General features: G+C 38.1%; 1 protein-coding gene across 6 annotated transcripts; it reads right to left on the reverse strand.

The window, feature by feature from the left end:
- Positions 1-638: 638 nt before the first annotated feature.
- On the reverse strand, positions 639-20,671 carry LOC103715540 (putative histone acetyltransferase HAC-like 1). Of its 6 annotated transcripts, XM_026807861.4 has the most exons (19): positions 20,025-20,653; positions 19,532-19,677; positions 19,096-19,280; positions 17,366-17,477; positions 16,858-17,176; positions 16,271-16,768; positions 15,488-16,026; positions 14,174-15,379; positions 13,536-13,832; positions 13,133-13,411; positions 10,568-10,696; positions 10,209-10,409; positions 9,916-10,058; positions 9,493-9,805; positions 9,114-9,253; positions 6,209-6,287; positions 5,713-6,105; positions 1,416-1,633; positions 639-1,326 (listed from the first exon to the last, which is right to left on the reverse strand). In XM_026807861.4, exons 3-19 carry the CDS (start codon positions 19,233-19,235, stop codon positions 1,212-1,214), a joined length of 5,121 nt encoding a protein of 1,706 aa, XP_026663662.4. In that variant the 5' UTR covers positions 19,236-19,280; positions 19,532-19,677; positions 20,025-20,653; the 3' UTR covers positions 639-1,211. The 6 variants fall into 6 exon arrangements, with proteins under 6 accessions (XP_026663662.4, XP_017700294.4, XP_088563978.2 ...); XM_017844805.5 differs by having other exon boundaries at positions 14,174-16,026; positions 19,532-19,663; positions 20,025-20,671; XM_088707852.2 differs by having other exon boundaries at positions 14,174-16,026.
- Positions 20,672-20,706: the final 35 nt, after the last annotated feature.

The following is a 20,706-nucleotide window of genomic DNA, read 5'->3' on the forward strand; positions in this document are numbered from 1 at the left end:
ACGGCAAATTATCTTGTTAATGCATCCTTTCTCTCTCCAAAAGAACCCTCTTTTCAAGGAGAAAATTTATAATCTCACACTTATTTCACATTCTAATTCTTCCAAAACATGTTTTAGCAATCTGATAGCCATCAATTAATAGACAGAAAACAGTTGCAAGCTCAAAATTAACGGACGCCAGCTATCAATTGGTAAACTATTGGCTTGTTGCATGTTTCAAAAGAGATTAGAGACGAAGGAACGGAGATAAGAGATGCTATGGCATCGGCATAATGTAAATCTTGTTGAATCATTGAATTCCAATGAACAAAAAAGTTCTCCCACTTTTTAGCTAGCAGGAGGAGAAATTTACAAATGTTAGTTAAAATCCGAAGAACAGATTTTTTTTTAACACTAGAGATCACCTGCCTGGAAGAAAAACAAAATAAAAATGCGATCCTTTTTAAAGATACGGCTCGAGACAGCAGGGTTTTACAATTGACAGTCCCATCGCGCAGATCTCACACGCCAGTTGCATCCAAACCAATCAAGTTGTGCTACAACAAATTGCTGGTCTTGAAAATAATGAAATCTAGGAAGTTAAAGCTCAAGAAAATCCCAAAAAAGCATAGTAAAAGGTCACACAGTGGTCATAAGAATGCTGCTGAAACGGACATGCTAATTATTTTTTTCATATTTAAATAGACACATTCCACAATGGGGTAGGAGTAACACGTGCGCACGGCTGTCCTTCCCCATATTTCCTCGCTCCCAATGACATAAATAAAAGAGAGACGAAAATTTAAAAAAAAAAAAAAAAAAAAAAAACCCTGATTTCCCACTGAGAATTGACAATTTTGGATGCCCTGATTTTCCACACAGAATCGACAAATCTGGACATCTGTATAAACCATCGCCCATGGATGATGGGATTGACGCAGTACCAATTAAAGAATTACCCCCGATGGGTCGAGACTGACCAAAAACCTTTAAATGTGGAGTTCCATATGGTTAGCTTCGAAGAATAACGTCCAGTCACCAACTCCATCTTTGGACCAAAGGAAGGGGGAAGAAGAAATTTCCATATGTAATTTTGGTCCATACCTTTCCAGTAATTCATAGTACTGCTAGCTTCCTATGAGCTGCTTGTCCAAACAAGTCAGATGTTTGGGGTGAGGAGGCAGCAGGCTCAACTCAACCTTTTACCTAGAGAAACCCATCTGTACAGTAGGTTATCCATTGTTCCCAGCAACTTCAGCAGCTCGTTGCCTCATCATCTCCATCACTGCAGCCCTCCTCCTCGAATCAGACTGCTGCTGCAACCTTCTCAAATGTTCTTTCAAATCCCTGGAACAATAAGAATGATTGATATCAATGGACAGAAGAAATAAAGAAAATGAATCAAAAACATCACAAATGTGGATTGATGTACACACCGGCAGCGTGGTACACTACATTCTGATTCCTTACAAGCCCGAGCATGGAGTTGAAGAAGATACCACATTTTCTTGCATAGAACACAGCCTCCTGAAGCACGTGTCTTGCAGTGTATACCATGACGGAAAAGTCCCTTAACTTTGCGGCAATTCGGATATTGACAGTGCGGAAAGCGACATTGTGCGGCATGCACCAAAAGATCTAGCATTTTCCTAAGCTGTAGAAACCAGAAATAGGGTAAGGATACATGCATAGACAACTTCACACATGCAGAACTACAAAGCAGGCAGATGTTTATAAATAACCAGAATGATTTTATTTCAAAGAGTGCCTTGGAATATGAATGATATTATTATCAAAACAGAATCTTACACATTGATTGTATCCAATATTTCATAGCAATGAAACTCACAAGATCATGAGAACCGGGGTCACAAGTTAAGTGAATTGGGAACCCCTATATTTCTCCTATCATGGCTTTCATCTTTTACACCAACATATTTCAAGCATGAAGCTCTTGACAACAAGTGCGCAAACAAATTTTTTGAACTGTAAAAAATACTAACAGATAACAGGAATTAGAACGCACTACACTGATGACATTAATTCTACTGAGAGCACATTGTAGGTAAGTAAAAACATTAGACCCCATATATTAACAAGTGCCACCAAATTAATTATGGGGTATACTAGCAAGCAACTGATTTTGTTAGAAAGATAAAAATTCACATAATTTTCCTCGGTAACTTATCCAAACAGGATACATTCTACTTGAACTCAGAAGAACAAACTTTGGACTAAGGCAAGCTGGTCCACTAATCCCACTTAAGGCCCACAAAGGTCTCCAATGGAAAAGCCCAATAACAAGGCATTTACAGCTATATATCCTACACATCAAATTTGACCCAATGTGGGCACTTTTCCAGCACAGCAACTGGTCATTTTCGTTGCCTGCCTTGAATGTTACAGTATAAGTACTGATTAACAGCTATAAGACTATAGTCCCAAGCCACAAGTGAGGATTGCGGAAACTATTACTAATGCTGTCAAATCTTGTGGTTGACCTCTCTACTACAAAGACATGAAAAGTTGCTTTCGGTGTTGATCTCCTTAAGAGACAAATGTTCAACCTCATGCCAGTCTTAGACAAATGTTCAACCACATGGCATTCTTTAAAATCCCACACCGCCTGTTTGTCCCCAATGCACCCTCTCTACATCCTCCAACAAGCACCATATAACAGATTTTAGTACTTTTAACTTGTAAATCCCCATATCGTGCAAGCTGAGAGCTCACAAACTGTCATACTGTTCAATCATTGTGTGATACTGCTCTTCCATGTTCATAGAAAGATCTTCACTGGCAACTTCCTTGAAGCACCATGCTTAAAGAAATTTCAGATCAGTCATAACTAAATTATTAATTGGGAAGGCTTCATTCCATAACCTACTTGTCTCAGGGGAAGTAAACATTTCAATTGATTGATCACTCTTTTCTCTTCAAGTCCAAAAATGCCCTGAATGACTTCCAGGTGAATTTAGCATTGTCATGCATATAGGCTTCTTGTCTATTTGACCATCTCTTCAAATAATGTTGTTATGGGTTCTCATTGTTTGTTTCTTTGTTTGGCTTCATTAAACATTCCCTGATATCAACAACTCACCATCATGAAGCATGATACCATGACAAAATCATTCCACGCACACAAAATTACAGATATCATTTGGCTTCAATTTCTAATCCATGGTATTAGCATTGATCTTTACCCTCTATACCACTTGTTAACAATCTAATTATTGACAAGTGGAAGAGCACATAAGAATCAACTTGCACACTGAACATTTACATCATCCCACAGATTCACTATTTCATCGATTCAGCACATTGTGATCACGAACACATTACAAAAATGTCCTGACTCTTGCTGATATTGATAAAGTTACTAACATTAACTTAGATGGCCTCAAGAAAACAGTTTGCTTAAGTAACTTCTATACAAACACATCATTATTCCTTTATTCAGTGACAGCGTCACTAATTTGTAGGATTTTTTATCACCTTAGCCTTAATTAACAACTTTATCCTGTCGTTATGAGGTCAGTTTTTATGTATTAATGTATCATCATTAAAGCCAGAATCCTTTGGAACTGAGTCATAAATTGATGTTAGCCCTTGGGTTGGTCCCAAAATCCTGGTCAAGGCAACTTGAGGTAGGAAAGGAACTTGCCAGGACACCTATAAGGTCATAGCAAGGGTAGAGAAACCTACCTTTTTGGTTTTGAAATCTAAGCTCATACAAGTAAACAGCATCCCTCCCAAGTTCCCCAAGGTCTGGAAAGAGACTAGACAAACAGGAAGCAAAAGCAACATTACACATGGAGACTACATTTCAACTCTGAAATACAAAACATACACAAAATCAAAATTGCAAGACCATAATTATAACTATCCGCTAGTCCGAACTATTTAGAGGCTTTACAGGCCCTCATTCACCAAGCATTCCTACTTAGAGCCACCTGTAAGCATATAGACAGTTTATTCTCCTAAAATATATAAAGTTGCAATTGTCCAGGGTGATAAATAATAACATCACTTCCATCTCAAATCAGTAAAGCAATAAGACATAACAAAATCCATATCCCTGTTATTCTTAGATTAACTTTATAAATTTCCATCACTGTTTACTACCTAAAAACTATTTCCTTCATGCTTCATGTCTCCAAATCAATTTAACTCCTATCTAAGTCCACTATAAAAGATCCTACCTTGATCCAACATTACTCCTCGAGTGAAGCTATAATTCAATGCATAATACCATGTCATCTCAACTGTTTGCTCATCACAGCATCCCAAAAAAGCAGTTTCGTCATGCCTTTGACCAATTCTTGCTACCTTATGTTAAAAATTGTTTTTGACTATATAAATTTTCTGGACTCAAAATTCACTTCTAACTGCAGTACAAGTGAGCCATATAAATTATAAAGGTTTAATATAATCATGATGGAATGATGTGGTCCGAGTAATGTTCTTCAAAACGAGAGAAGATGGGATTTGAGAGGTCATACAACAGATATCATTGACTCAAAATTAAATTACACTTAGATTAATACTGATAAAGTGAAAGCCATCAATAAAACAATATTAATGAACCAATAGTTATGGCTTGCCTTAATCCTATATAAATAGGTAAAGAAAAGTACGATCAAAATATTGACAAAATAGAAATCATCTTTTATTCCTTTTCTCCTCGATTTCATCAAATCAACTTTATAAGAGAAAGATCTAGTTGACAAGCACTCCTACGACTTAGGTTGATCATAATAACAAAGATTCGGATAAACCTTAGTCAACATCTTGTTGTCAATCAACAGTGCCTCAGAAAAGGCCATTTTGCTCTCTGATCAACCTCACTGTTTTTCTCATTGATGGATACAACAAAGAAACAAGGTCATGGCTGTACTGAGACCTCTAGTATCAAAATTTGACAATTGTATTCCAATCTCATATGAGCAGTCTTTCCACCCTTCACATATATAGAACACTAATTTCAGGAAATTAAAAAGTAAGACTGCTTTTCTTATTCATAAACTGGCGCTCCAGAACATAAATATTTTGCATGTAGACATTGTAACAAGATAGTCTTAGTAATATGATTGATTTTACCAAACTAACATGTATAATTCCTCCCTCGGAAAGCAATATCAGATCTCAAAAGAGCAAACAAGCAGAAACTAAATGCCATGAAGCAAGCTAGATGTTCCATTATTATGAATGACAAACATTGAGAATGTTTCATATGTTTTCTCGGTTTAACCAGGTTAATCAACAAAGAAAAGACATGCAGCAAAACTGATACGTCATGAATATAGTCCACAAATAAAAATGATTTCCAAATGCAACTCATGAAGGAATCGGGATAAAATTCCTTTTATTCAACTATAAAAATGTAGGGAAACTCTGAATGCATTTGTCATCAATTTTTTATTAAATGCACATGAGACAAAGTTTAAGTTGTAACATTTGCAAGGACCAGAATGATAACTATTAGGCTACACATATGGCCATTCTCTCCAAACTTGTTTGGATGAGCCAAGATCAACGAAAAAAGGCACAATTAGTTTTGATTAAAGTATCTGTCAATAAACCAAGACTTCTTAAAAAGTTCTGAAATAAACAAAAAGAATTGAATCAAATCTCTATGTAAATTCAGTAATATGCCCAATTATAGGAAAAAGGACCAAAAAAAAAAAAATCATTGTTATTCTATCAGATGCAAATTCTGAATTTATAAAACACCTGCAAAACCCGTTGCTGTCGAGCTTCTTTATTTTGAGCATTTTGATCCACCATGGATGGATGATTTGTTAACTTATGGGGATGATCAACGCCACCTTCTTTCTGATAACAAGTATTGCATACATCAAAATCAGGACAGACTTCGCAACGCCAGCCCTGACCAGCTTCAATGTCATGATGGCAGATGTTGCATGTGGTCACGAAGGCGGGTGCAGTCGGATTATGAAGGTGATATAAGACCATCATAGAGGAGTGCTTGGCACGGCGTAGAGTGTCATATTGATAATGGTTTCCTTGACAAAGGCTCAGGAATGCCTGCCTCGTGTCAAAAAACTCACTTTCTAGAATCTCATCTTTGTCCTTGGTATCTGGGGCAACATCATTAATTTCAACCTAAATAGTGTCTTTATGTTAGTCATGTTTAGTTGGTAAATAGACATGCACAAAAGTTAGATCGAAGTGGTACTAGGAATGAGTTATTAATCAAGAGACACACCGGACAGAGCACATGCTTCTCCCTACTATTAATTGGATGCATGTCCTTCTCCTCAAGTCTTTGTTCTGCATCATGACACCTACAAAGGAAATAAAAATCAATCAATTATAGACTCCAACAGTTTGGGTAAACTAATGCCGGTGGAAAATTATACACAAGTGTTTTTTCAGCAGAATTTTTTTTTTCATATACTTCTTACTCCATTAGTACTTGAGTTCAATTGAGACAGCCATATTGAATAGTTAGTTTAAGGTACGTCATGAGATGCTGCAAGTTAGTCTTATCAGCAACAATGTACAAAAACTGATTATTTAGTAATTGCTGTTGTCTTGTAATGACTGAAAATATAAACACTTGGATGCAAACCTGGTCTTCAACTTGACTTTTTTATGATAATGACAAGCATCACCTGTACCCCATCACCCTATATTTCTTGTTGATCCTATACACTTTAAGTTTAATGTCTCCTATCTTAAACTAATTAAAAAAATGACTGGTGTGCTCTGATTAACGAGTCAGCTTGAAAATTTGTGCCAGTTTCAGCACTTCCAGCTCTAGTATCAAACTCCACTCTCAAAATGCGAAAAAAAAAAAATCCTGTTTCATGCATTAGGTTCCCAAAAGTCCAAAGTTTTAACAAAAAAGAAGTGTCTAGATAGCATGGTCAGAAAAGCAACCACATAAAAACGTCTAACTAATTCAGGGATCTGTTTATGTAGCAGCTGGCCAAAAAATTCTGTTATTCTTTTTCAATGCATATCCTTTATTTTGCACTGGATCAAACTAAGGCACTTCCAATATTATATTATGCTATAACCACATATCCACAAGCCATAAATTTAGCTTCATCTATGAGTTAACCTATGTAGAATGAAAGAATTTTGAAACCTTCTGATTACACAATACGAAGTTTTGCTTCACCTAATGCATAGAAATAGTAAAGCTCAGATAAATATTACACTTTAGCCACATTGAAACCACAGACAAGTATCATCCCATTCAATTTCTTCAACAGTAATCCTGATCTGAACAAAAAGAATTGTCTAGAAAACTTGACTCCCATATCATAATATACTAATATTAGTGTCTCTAGATGATATATCTTGATAGGATGATAAAGCTTAACCCAGATATTTGCTTATGTGTTAACTGGCCACTACATTTTTAAGGTTTCTAAAAGTGTTGGCACTTTCAGATTTTTGAATGCAACAGAACATGACAGCTGAACGCTCCATCTTGAAGTATCTTGCTGAAGTCAGCAAAAAGTGTGGAAACTTTAAACTTTTTTTGAGTTGTCCCAAAAAGGATACCCAGACACCCAGTTCAAGTACCATGCATTTCAAGTGAGGTGTCATCAAAATAATTGCCGCCAGACTGCCAGCACACACACACATGGATACACACAAACACATATACACGTACATATATAATATGTACACATTACATGTACATAGATATATAAATATATATATATATATAGGTGTGTCCTTGTGCCAAGATTTCCGATCTTGTCATGTCAAATAAAAGGTATCCCCATTATAAATTTTGTAAGGAATCATAATTGGACCCCATTTAGTTGTCACAGTTGAGATACACTATAGAAGAAAAGTCCAAAAGCACAAAACAATCTCACGAAAGGTTGCTATGCTTGACAAATGGCAACTTCTAACAGAAAATGAAAAAAGATACTCACCATAGAATCCTTTAAATACTTGTGGAGTATGTAACATCAGAAGAAAGAGAAAGTCAACATCAGAAAAATAATAAAGAACAAACTATTCTCTGTTTACCACTTTTGATCATTTTTCTGTTTAAGATTGGAGGGGAAGTAAAAGATACATATACTAAAACACTGCAAATTGCTCATACCCACAGATTATGCATTCATCATGACCTTCATGAAAGACAAGGTAAAAAAGAATAGCCCACAAAATTATATGGAAGAGTCACGGTCCTATAAATATCAGAACTAGAGAAGCAAGTAGTGGATTCACAATGATGCAACATATTTATTAGGGGTGGGAAACGGGTCAGGTTGTCGGATACCGGCAGCATGTGATATGGGTCAAGTTGGAATTCTATCATCCCAAACTTGGCCCATTTATTAAATAGGCCAAAAATATAAAACTGTATCCGACCTCTTTATTAAACAGGGAACCTAATCTAACTCGTATAACCCATTTAATAAATAGGTCAGATCAAGTCAAAAGGATTAAGTGGGTTTTAAAAGAATCTTAAATGAGTTATCGGCTTTAAAGTGGTCAAGTCCTAACCATGTCAACTAGACCCAACTATTAAACGAATCAAAATAGATTAAACAGGTTAGGACTCTAAACTTGAACCTGATCCATAAATGAGTCAATGTCAGGTCAAACCTATTCATGACCTAGACCTGTTCATGTCAAACCTAAACCTGCTTAACTCAATTCGGTTGCTAGTCCAGCAAGTTGGGTCATAAGTGCCACCCTCAGAAGAAATTATCAGTTCAGTAATCCAATAAACAATCATAAAAGGCTAAGCTCTCTTAAATAACATGTGAAAAGAAAAGCAACAAAAAGTGTATGTACATTCACTCAACAATAGTGTAGGTGTTAGTGTTTGCAATAACCCTATATCCGCCACCCGGTTTCAAAATCATAGTAGGTAAAAACTGAAATATTGGCCATTAAATTTCAAAACATTCTCCCACTTAGGCCTTTGTGAAGACCAAGAACTAGCTAATTGTCTAAATGCATGATATTGACAAAATAAGAGGATAAGAGCGTTGGAAGAAGCGGGTAACTAATCTCGATATGCTCCATTTGCCCATGAGAAAAACAGACAGCTAGCAGTATTTATAACAATTTGGTTATCATGATGCAAAGGAGTGAGAGACACATAAATGACTTAGTAGGAGGGTATTTACTTATTGCAAAGTTGGAAATTTTTGCACTGGTTGCAAACCCAACGTGTCCCAGAGACCATAAGTAGACAGCAATGAGCGCAAGCATGCTGCAAATGAACCATGATAAAATCTTCCTTCATGGGACAAATGGTTTCACCAAGCTGTGCGAGAAAAAAAAATCATGGTTTAAGGATATTATTATAGAGAATTAAATTTTTGTATAAAATATAATTCTAAAAACAAAGAAATCTAGAGATTTTCCTCTTAACAGATGATAAATCTGTCCGCTCTCCAATTAACCCAAATAGCACAACTTCCAAGAAATAATGCTTGGAAGCCAAAATTCCATGATCCCATGGCAATAAAACCACTAAATGAAAATTAAAGTAGAAGAACATACTTTTTGCATTAACAAAGCATCCTTAGAAGCATTGCCAGTGAGATCAGCCTGACCAGCAGCTTTCAAAGCCCTTTTCGTAATACTCTTCTTAATTTTTCCTTTCTTCTGTTGTTTCCTATCATCTTCTTCTTGGCGAAGTTGATTTATCATATCCTCTGCTGCACCCGGCCAATAGTCTCCATCAAAATATGGCAAACGAGCTGCAGTTACCTTAGCCTTGCATTCCCCCATTTTTACAAAAAAATGATCATATAGATTAGTGAGATCAACAACAATATTTTCCTTTGCAGCTTTCCGAAGCATAGCCAAATACCTGACAAAAGATAACAACCAATCCGTGCATGGAAGTTAGAAGTGCTAGGCATACATGAAATATCAGACATTAAGTAATAGGATATACAAAAACATCATCTTAGCACTCACCACTCCCGAAGTTTGTCAGATTTTGGGGTCTTCTGAATCTCAGGATGGCAATATAAGATATAGTCTTCACCCTTCAAAGGAGGACAAGCCCAAATATAGCAGCTAGTGAAGCCCCGTTTCTTGCAGTATTCAAGATATCCTATCTGGATGCATATAACAATTGGAAGTCCCAATTCAACTCATAATCAATTTTCGAATCCAAAAAAAGGGAAGATACATAAAGAGAGGATCTCAAGATAACAAATTGTTATAACAACTAGTAAGCTCAGCAGATCTGAAAAGTCTGGAAGTACCAGAATTTCATGATAAACAAAAGTGCGTAGAGCTTCCCCAGTCACTGTTTTTATATCAGGCCTGAAGTATTTGACAGAGTCCAGATATGAAAGATAAACACGCCTCTGGTTCGGGAAAGCGCATTCTGAACCAAATTCTTGAACATACATGCCAAAAAGGCATACTTCTACACCTTCTATCCTCTGAAACAACAATATAGCCTGCACAGAAAAAAAATGGTGACTATACAACCTGAAGGTTCTTGCAGAACTCGGCACTATTCTCGTATCATCCTTTAGTTAGATCAATTTTTTGTGTCAACTATTTAGGACAATGAAAAGCATTTACTTGGTATTGGATTCATATATAAGTTTTATACCTTAGATTTATATGGAAATTCTGTTGGATAATTCTCCTCCTGGAATATTTCCAAAAATCGCTGCTTCACATCCAATTTTTTGTCAACTGATGATACAACTCTAATCACGAGACCTTCTGCCCCTGGAACCTGAAATGTAAATCATCAATGCTAAGTATCATTGTAATTTATAATTAACATCTGCTATTAAAATACAAAAGAAAAATACGAACAAGAAAGCAATCAAATCAGAAACCTTTTTCATCACTCAAAAGAATAAACTTATTTGATGTATATAGGGTTAAACAAAAGGAAATGGAACAAAAAAAAATGATAATCCAAAACTGATATTGTCATGTTAAATTATCTAGAGCAAACTCAAAGTATTATCTAAAACTTGTCAACTTTATATATACTTGTCTAAAATTATTGTAGCAAGGTGGCAAAAATATATATGTACAACTCAAGCAAGCAACAATAGAAAAACAGACACCCTAGTCAATTAAAATTAATTGTTGAGGAAAATTCATTTACACGAGAATATGTTCATTATAGGAGCTACAATGCAATTTGGAGTAATCATTAAGTGATATGTTGAACATGCAGCAATATTAAGGGCACTACGAATGAAGCAATTTACTAGTCAATCAGATGCACAATGCAGATAAGCTTAGTTTTGTATTTGCAAGGGATTTAGGCAAAACATAAGGTTTTAGGTACTTGACTTGAGAGCCCCACCTAGAGATCAAAAATTGAGATATTCCATGCCAAACCCCACCCAGAGATCAAAAATTGAGATATTCCATGCCAAACTATTATGGCATGGTCATAAAGGTTAAAGTTCAAAAAGGTGTTGATAGTGATGAACTTGTCATATTTGTAACAATAGCACTAATAGATTCACAGTTGCAGATACACCAGGCATCAAAAGAAGAAACTTACAGCCTCAATCACTTGAGATCAATAACAGGAGCATGTTCAGTGTGACTTGGTCAAGATCAGATTCTAATCTGGGTCCTTTTTACTTTTCTTTTGAGTCTTTTTGTTTCCAATCCCCCTTATTGATTTTATTAGTAGGGGGTTTGGTAACCTCCCCAGACCCCGCCCTCTTTGTCAATACTTACACTTATGACCCAAAATCCAAGCCTAATCTAGTTATTGGACCATTAAAGACACAATTAGCATGACACTATAAAGCAAAAGTCCAAGAAGTAAAGCCAGCAAATTTTTTTGTTAGGGGAAGGGGAAGTAAAAGTCAGCTTCTAAACTGATATTCTCAAGCTAACAAGTGTCTGCCTTGAGCTATGCCTCCATGATGACAGCTGATTAACATTACCTGAAAATCAGCACCCTTATCTATATTCCAAGATGCTACAATATAGCAGCACTTCAATTTAAATATGCCCTAAAGTATTCCAATGGTCCATCTAAATTATGGATCGTGTCAATTCCCATCCACTTAGGTGTATTACCTTTGAATTTGATGCTAAAGTCTCTGGTGGCACTGCAGCTTTTTACTTTCAAAAAATGATGCAATTTTTTGGTAAAAAAAATGTAGTTTCAGTGACAAAATAAATATATATAGGCAATGACATCACAACTGAAGGTAAGTCTTTTATGTTCTAAAATCAGGTTCTTCTAATTTTCAATTGCTCATTTTGTCAAATCCTTGGTAACTTCATGTTGCTGCATCTATAAATAAATGTTTGCATACTTATATCTATATCTTTTTTTAGAATTAACTGCATTTTATGTAGCTTTGTTATTTGAAATCCCGGACACTTTAAAAAAAGAGAACCATTCCATTCATAAAATTAGAACCGAGGTACATTCTTCTGTCCAAACACAATATCTGTAATCATCACTATTTATCTAAAAGCAAACAGGAAAGATAATCCTTCGACCTTGTAATTATTCACCAAAAAGCAAATGCTCTAACCATCTAAAACACTGAACCAGCAGCAACGATCAAAGGAAATACTTTATTGCTTTACATTTATTTCTAATTAGCTCAAATTTATATTTAATTTACTCAACCATGTCACCAAAAGGTAAACCAAAGTAAAATGGCCAGCGCTGTGGAGAAAGGCCAAGTCAAAACTTTTCGATCCTGACATGAAGTAAGCACTTAAACAAGGACAAAGGAGGGTAACAATGACTATTGATGCTCTCCAGAAACAAGCTAAGTGGTACGACACTATTTCTTTGCTCAATAAAAAAAAGTGGGATTACAGTGCACAAAGTACAGGGTTAAAAAAGAGTTATGAAAAGCATATAATCCTTATATTTCAGAGCCAGAAAGAAATGTTGCAGACTTCTCTAACTCAAAGAAAATTTATATGGAATGTCAAAAGGCTATCAATAAAACGAGGGAGGAAAAAATATTTTATTAGAATAAAAGGAAAATGCGAGAAAATAGCGCTCGTTAAATACAAGATCATCATCAGATTCAATTGCACTCTCCACCACTTAAAATTTGACCCAAATTTCAATTACCGTTCCTACAAATTTGACCCCTTTCAAATCAGATTATAGTTTTCAAAAACAAAAATCAAGAAATTATATGGCCCCTTTTATCATACTAACCTCATCAACATTTTTTCCAAGATGTCGTGCTCTCTCTTGCCTCTCTTGCTTTAGGCGCCTAAAAAGCCTTTGTTCTATGTGATCACTAAGTATAGTTCTTGGCAGATCTTTGGCACCAAGAACAGCACTCTGCGGTAGGGGCTTGCGCTCACCTCTTTCAATCTCCTCTATGTAGCAATTAGGACAAGTGTATTCTGCCTGTCCCCCATCATTTCTTCGGCCATTAAAGAGAGCACATATCTGATGTTGCCAAGCTTCACATTTATCACACTGAACCCACTGCAGCAAATCATAAAACAATAATAACTTGAGCTTTTAACTACAGTTTTTGGACAACCATCTCACACTACCAATTTATCAGGGGGGAGGGGGGAGAGAGAGGACAAATCAGAACAAACTTTACCCATTCTTCAGTTTCCTCATCATTTCTCTTCTTCTCAAGCTTTGCCTTCTGGAATTGTGAACCATCCACTTCAATAGTTTCACCACGAGCCTCATTATAGCATGGTATACAGAAGTAATGTCGGGTTTCACCACTTCCAATGGTATAATACATCGCATTCCGCTTTATGCGAGCACCACATGGCGTACAATATATTGGAGGGGGGTCAAAGGTAAGCTTTTCCACTGCACACAGCTGGCATGAGTTCTCACTCATTGAATGTTCCATTGCTTGATTCTTTTCAGCCTTGGCCTTACTCTGCAAGTAAAAATTTAATCAGTTCTGGCAATGTGCAGTATGAAAGACAGAACATCACATAAGTGAGGAAAAAAATTCAATCATCATTCTAACTGCTGCCTGGATAATGTAGACAGGACTAGCGATGATACAATCAACACTATCAGAAACAATAGCTGAATGTTTATATGTTTAACTAGTTTTGCAATTCAAACAAAATAAGCATAAAAACCAACTTGAAGAAGTGCAGCACACATCTAAAGCATAAGAACCTGAGTAACTTGCTTATACAAGTTAAAACACATTTGGAGCTAATATTTTTTCCCCAAAAAGCTAGAAATACTTGAAAGTGCAAAGCTAACCTGACCAACCCATTGCCTCAGACCAACAATATGCTCCCTAATTTGTTCTGGAGTGAATAGTTCAGTTAATGAAACACCTTTTATCTTTGGCTTCCCTGATTTACTTCCAACCATTGGATCCGTTTGTGAATCATTTGTTTCCTGCTTAACGGTCTTATCCTGGTCAACCCCTTTTTCAAACACCAAAGTTTCTTGCTTGATATGACCGTCAACATCATTTGAAACACCATGATCTACATCAGGTCTTGTAATACGCATATTCCCATCAATACCAATGCCAAAGGTAGATGAATCTTCATGTCCAGAGGGCACGAACGTATCAATTTTCACTTCGATGACCTCAGACTTAGTAGACATGATTACCTCAGTCTCTTCGCACGCTTGTGACAGTTCCTCTTGCGAGGCATGGGGTTGGTTTGCAGGAACAGAAACTGGAGAATGTTCACTCTTAGGCATGACAGAAGGGGATATATCTTTCACTCTCATGCGTTTTGGCAAAGACTGCTGATCATCAAAAGTTTCCACAGCTATCGTGTCTCTCTTCATTCTATCAGCATCAGCTATATTGATACTTATCCAAGAGCCATTAGCCTGGCTCACCAAACCAGGTCTAGATACAGAATATGCACGTGCCTTTCGATTTGATGCTATATATTCACGTACAGGAATGCAGACAGGACAATCTGTTGCTACACAAGTACGAAAATGATTAGAAAGCCTCTTAGAAGCTGAGCAACGAGGATATGGGCATTCTTTTCTATCACACTTATCCATATGCCTCACTAAATCTTGAGCTTTTATGCAGTTAGGTTCCTGACATTTTCCCTGCGGAGCAGAACACCAACGAGCGTGGTACAAAAACAACAGCCACCTCCGCTGGTTGAGATAATTTCGTTTTTGTGTAGAGTTTTCAGGTCCAAAGGCTACTCCCTTAGGAAATTGAGGCACTGTAGCACTTCTTGTTGTAGCAGCAGAACTGGTGATACACCCTTCTAATGATGTATGAGGCCGTTGAGCTTCATCCTGTCCCACTGACCTCTGATGAAGTTCCTCCTGGATGTGCTGTTCAAGTGAAGACTTATCTGGCATGTGGCTTTGACAATGAACTTGCAGGAGTGCCACCGGTTGTGATCCACTGGAGAGGCAACTAATCTCCTTTTGAAACTCATCATCCCGCTCGTGTGGATGCAACAACTGCTGTGAACCCTGTGAAAATGAAGCATGAACACCCTGAGACCCAGATAAATGACCAAGCAATTGAGCACTTTTGGCGTGATTATCAGTTGAAGTATTTTGCAGGTTTTGACCCCGTACTTCTGGAAGGTGAACCTGTTCAGTTCCTTGTGGAAGTACTGATTCATTATGGGATACAACTGTGTTGGGCATTAGCTGTTCACTTAGATTGGGTGTCATTGAAGACTGCCTCAAGGTATCGTTCTTTAGCATAAGCTGTTGGTGCCGCTGACTTTCTTGATGCTGTTGTAGCTGATGCTGATTTTGAGCAAACTGTACACAAGGCTGATTAGGTTGTTGCTGACATCGCTGCATTTGTTGTTGTGATTGCAGTAAATTTTCATGTGTGGACTGGTTTGACTGGAAGTTCACCTTTTGTGAATGATCAAATATATGAGATCTTATATGTGGAGGCTGTTGCATTGACTGCAGACTTGCACGATGGCTTAGCAAGGCTGAGTTTATTCTTGACTTAGAGATCAAGCCAGCAGTATTTGTATTCAGGTTACTTTTGGCAGATAAACCAGATGAACCAGCTCCATGAATGCTCCCAGCTACACCAGTTCCCTTCATTGCATAACCATCCCCTACCATAGGTAATATTTTCTGGGACAATGATGCTGTACCCAAAGACAGAAATATCATCATGTTTTGTGACAATTAATTAGCTAACAGGCAACAAATGATGAACGTGCATAAAATGAAGACTACAAAGACCACAAATCAGCATGAAACTCACAAAAGGGAGACAGCTAAAATTGCACAAAAACAAGCAAGGATGCACATGAAATGCACCACAGCTGGGGAGGGAGGGGGGCATGATGCTGTAGGTTTTTTTTTATTTTTTAAGGTGGATAAAATTACTTGGGATCCTTTGTTGGTGATGTTGCTGATCAAAGTGCTGCGGTATAGGTTTTGGAGAGCTACCATAATGAGCCGTACTAAGGTACCCCTCTGATGCTCCAGGCCCATTAACCAGCTGCATGTTACTCCCAATTAACCCTAGCCCACCACTTATAAGTCCATTCGTAAACCCATATGCTGAAGGCTTCTGCTGCAAATTAGACCTCATTCCAGCACCAATTTGGCCTCCAAGGGTATGCAATATATGGCTGTTTTGACTTCCAACATATTGACTTGGTTGCTGTGATTGTGGAACCACAGTGGACTCTGTACTGGAAAACCCAACTCCACTGGAGCATCCAGAGTTCACGGGCACTGCCAGTGAATTAGTAAATCCAGGAGTTGGAATCATTTGACTAAGCTGTCGTGGGGTACCCATTGAAGCTATTGATATGTTACTCCCACCAGAACCAAGAGCACCATTGGCAGGTCGGTGCTGGTACCCATTAGATATTGGTCCTAAACAAAAAAGACACAGTCATTGTTGCTGCAAACAGGGCAAACAAATGAATAAGAGTAAAAACAAAGAAAAAAGCAACTAGAATTACCATTGGATGCATTGAAGGAGACACTATGTCCAACATCAGTTAAGTTGTTGTTTCCAGTTGATAATAAGTTACCCATGTTGGCCGTCGTTTGAGTCCCCATACCAGCACCACTGGCTGCAGTAGCAGAGTTTTCTGCTGAACAAGAAACTACAGAACTTGTGCTGCCATTATGGGATATACCAGGTGTTGGTATCATCGTACTGAGAGAGGAGGAATATGTAATATTATGAGACAAAGATTGGCTGTGGTTTGGTAAACTCTTCATTATCAATTGCAAACGGGGCTCAACTGGCTCCATCACCATACTCATATAATCTTCCTGATGACATAGACATGCATGTTTAGAGACAGCCTATCAAATTTAATAATACAGGCAGAAAGCAAAAATACTGCAAATAGATTGAGAATATCTACGCCTTAAAACACAAGGACATTGGTTAAAATACCTAAATTCATGAATTAATTGTTACACCAAAGCAAAGAATTATTGATACAAGAACAAAAATACCTTTCTAGGAGCATCCTTGAATATGTACTCCTCCAACCGTCTTGCAAGTTCTGGTAATCTACGCAGCCAATCATCGGAAGAGGAATGATTTCTTCTTTTGAGGTAGTTGTAGCTGCACACACTCGATCATTTAGGATTATCTATAGCTCTAGATAATTAGAGCATTAACAGTAAAGGCTCTGGATGTATATCATGTGCCTAAAGATAAAAAGCTCATAACATCGAACCTTGACTTCTTTGCTATTAGTCTAAAGTATTACCAACTCTAGGAGAAATTTGGAGGTCCAATCTAGAAAACGTATCAGCTTAATCTTAGTGAACATTAAGATTATTTTGCCTTCTTAACTCATCTTCTAAGTTTCATGATAATCCATTCTCCTGCCCAAAGTTGAGTTAGCATGGATTTCGCACCACAATACTGAGAACTGACTCAAGGCTGGTAGTATGTAGTCTGGGTAGTTTATGTCAGCCTTTTATAAATATGGAAGTGATTTGCAGATTAAGGTTTTACAAGTACGTCTATCTTATCAATTAATATATTACTATTTTCTGGTTATCCCTAAGACTAAGGCAGAATATTATAATAGAAAAGGCAAGAATTTAAAAGGAAAGTTATAATAGACGAAGCGAAATACACAAGTAGATGAACATGGTAGCTTATAGTTGCATCATTGGCAATGATGGAGCATGCATCCCCCAGAAAAATTATGATACAAACAAAGATAGATATGATATGTTTGTGTGCGTGCAGTTTCAGTCTCAAATAAAGTCGTTTGTAATTGCAAGTTGTCATTTTGAACAACATAGCAACTTAGCAAACTCAGCTATGGCAATAATTAGTGAAACAAGACAAAGGAACAGTTGCAAAACTAATTACTTCTCCACTTCTCTCACAGTAGGAGGTAATTTGAACCAACTGTGATGCAATATTCATATTAGCAAGAATTTATTGTCAATAAAATCACGCTCATGAGCAATTATATAGGCCAGTAATATGTTGATGAATATGATACAATAATGTCTCCAAAGCAATGCTTTATCGACATGTTTAGAGAACACATGGATATTTTTAGGTCCTGTTTGGGAACATCCCATGGGATCCAGAGAGATGGACCAGAAAGAGAGTGGAGGGGGCGATAAAGGAAGGGAACAGGTGAGGGAGAGGGAAAGAGTAGGGAGTTGCAGATAGGGTGAAGGTCTGACTGAGCTACCATATATAGCTACCATATGTACTGCAGGATCGTCCCAAACAGGGCCTTAGAGAAATGGAAATCCTATCCACAACAAAGTACATGGTACTGCCGAATGGTTGAAGGTCTGACTGAGCTACCATATGTAGCTGAATGGTGATGGGACTCATCCAAGATTTCCGGCATGAGCTATTATGACATTATGATGGCTAGGTCAATATAGTGGGCAGAAGATTCAGACAAGGAAAAGGTTTAATTGAATGGTACATTTATAGATTATGTCCATCACAAAGTACAATCTATCACTATTTTGTGGTTCCTTAGATCGGATGTCATAACTGCTAATGTTGTCGGGTATTTGGATCCAACAAGTACTGAAATCTATCAATCACGCACATATCCACATATCCACATATATACATATACACATATACATACACATGCAGCTTGTTCAGATGCAATATAAAGTGCATGCCCTCGCTATCCAGAGAATAATTAAAATAAAACGAACTTAAAGAAGCAGCCTAACGACCAGCTTACATCTTCTCATGCATAGCTTTGCGTCCTTCCATAAGTTCGGGATCCATGCTGAGTGGTCCTTGATTCTGCATCTGGGAATGTAAAGCGTTTCTGTTGTGCTGGGACACACCAGACAATTCTGAGCTTGCTTGATTTGTCATATGTGCAAAATATGCACATTCATGGTCTTCTCCCGTGGCACGTATCTACAGAGGACATGTGTCAAGACTTATGACTTGAGACTCCAAACTTCAAGAACCCAATGCCAATCTTAATATACTACATGGTAGCAAGCTTGATAGGATCAGCCCCATCATCCCAATCGTATCAATGTCATCTAGCTCATTGGGACAAGGACATATGATCTGATCAATGTCCACTGGTAGACGGAAGACAGAACAGGTAAAACAAGTAATGATCTAACAAGGAAAAAAAATGAGGAAGAAATCACAAACACCTTTTCTTTCTTCTTGTCCTCCTCCTTCTATAGTTCCAAGTATTTTAAGTCCACTTGCTGCTTATGACAATTGATCAATCAGATGCTGTTTGCAGGACGATTACAATCATTAAAAACCTTCGATTCAACAGACTGATGGATGGCCCCTACCAGCAGTTATCAATGTCAGTGAAGGAAACAACGCGATAGCAAAAACAGTAGTAGCAGGAAGATAAAAAAACAACAGTCAAGGCCGAAAGGGGACGGAATTACGGCCCGAGGGTAGGGGCTTGAAGGTGATGGTCACCTATCGAGCAAGGCCCCGGATGTCGTAGAGTTGGATGTCAAAGCGATTGTATTTGAGGGACAACAAATGCAGCAGAATAGGAGGGAAATCAAAATTAAATAATGTGGAAGGGCCCAAACCCTAGCTAGAGATAGACCAGGTTCTGCGTGTTCTCGATCGAGGAGCGAAACCGAAACCCAAGAAGAGGTGCGAGGAGAGCAGACACACCTGGGGAAGAGGAGGATAAGGGTTTAAGAACGCCGCTGCGGAAGAGGAGAGGGCGGCAACGACGACGATGGGAATAGACGAGTCGACCGACCGACCGACCGACCCTTGTTCCTCGCTCCCTCACAACCGAAGGAGGAGCAGCAGCTATGGCCTGCAGGCCGACGGGCGGGGGAGGAGACTCCCTGGTGGCGATCGGATAGAGAACAAGGAGGGAAAGAGAGAAACCCCCGCAGATTCGCCAACCCGGACCAATCACGGATCCCGCGCGCACGACGGACGGATAGACGACACGAGGGGAATTCTCCCAAAAGAAAAGAGAAATGAAAGCGGCCTGACCCGCCCTTCTCTCTCCGACACCGACGAAGAGATTATTATGTGTCTTCCTTCCTTTCTTCTCCCACTCCAGGCGGCGGCGGCGGCGGCGACAGCGGCGGCGGCGACAGCGACGGCGACGGCCGCGGCTCCGATTTGATTGATTTCCCGTCGGACGGACAGACGGACGGACAGGTTTCTTGATCGATTTCCCTAATCTTGCCCACCGCCGTTTCAAATCCTGTCCCGATTAAGGTAAGCACCGGAAGCGCACGACCGTGATTGGGAATTGGGATTATTATGTGACGCGCGAGGGTGGAATGGGATGCGTCCGCAAGGTAATTTTCACTGTTTGACATCATTTTATCTC

This window comes from Phoenix dactylifera, chromosome 11 (genome assembly GCF_051530095.1).
Source record: "Phoenix dactylifera cultivar Ajwa chromosome 11, Ajwa_hap1_PhDact_Kaust_v1.1, whole genome shotgun sequence".
Taxonomy (NCBI): Eukaryota; Viridiplantae; Streptophyta; class Magnoliopsida; order Arecales; family Arecaceae; genus Phoenix; species Phoenix dactylifera.

Bases quoted from the DNA above. Each gene is read 5' to 3' on its own strand.
- LOC103715540 (XM_017844805.5), bottom strand. From the start codon at position 19,235: ATGACAAATCAAGCAAGCTCAGAATTGTCTGGTGTGTCCCAGCACAAC. The intron at 17,478-19,095 runs GTAAGCTGGTCG...GAGTGTGTGCAG, and splicing joins AAAGCTATGCATGAGAAGAT to CTACAACTACCTCAAAAGAA. The intron at 6,288-9,113 runs GTAAATACCCTC...TTTCCTTTGTAG, and splicing joins AATTTCCAACTTTGCAATAA to GTGTCATGATGCAGAACAAA.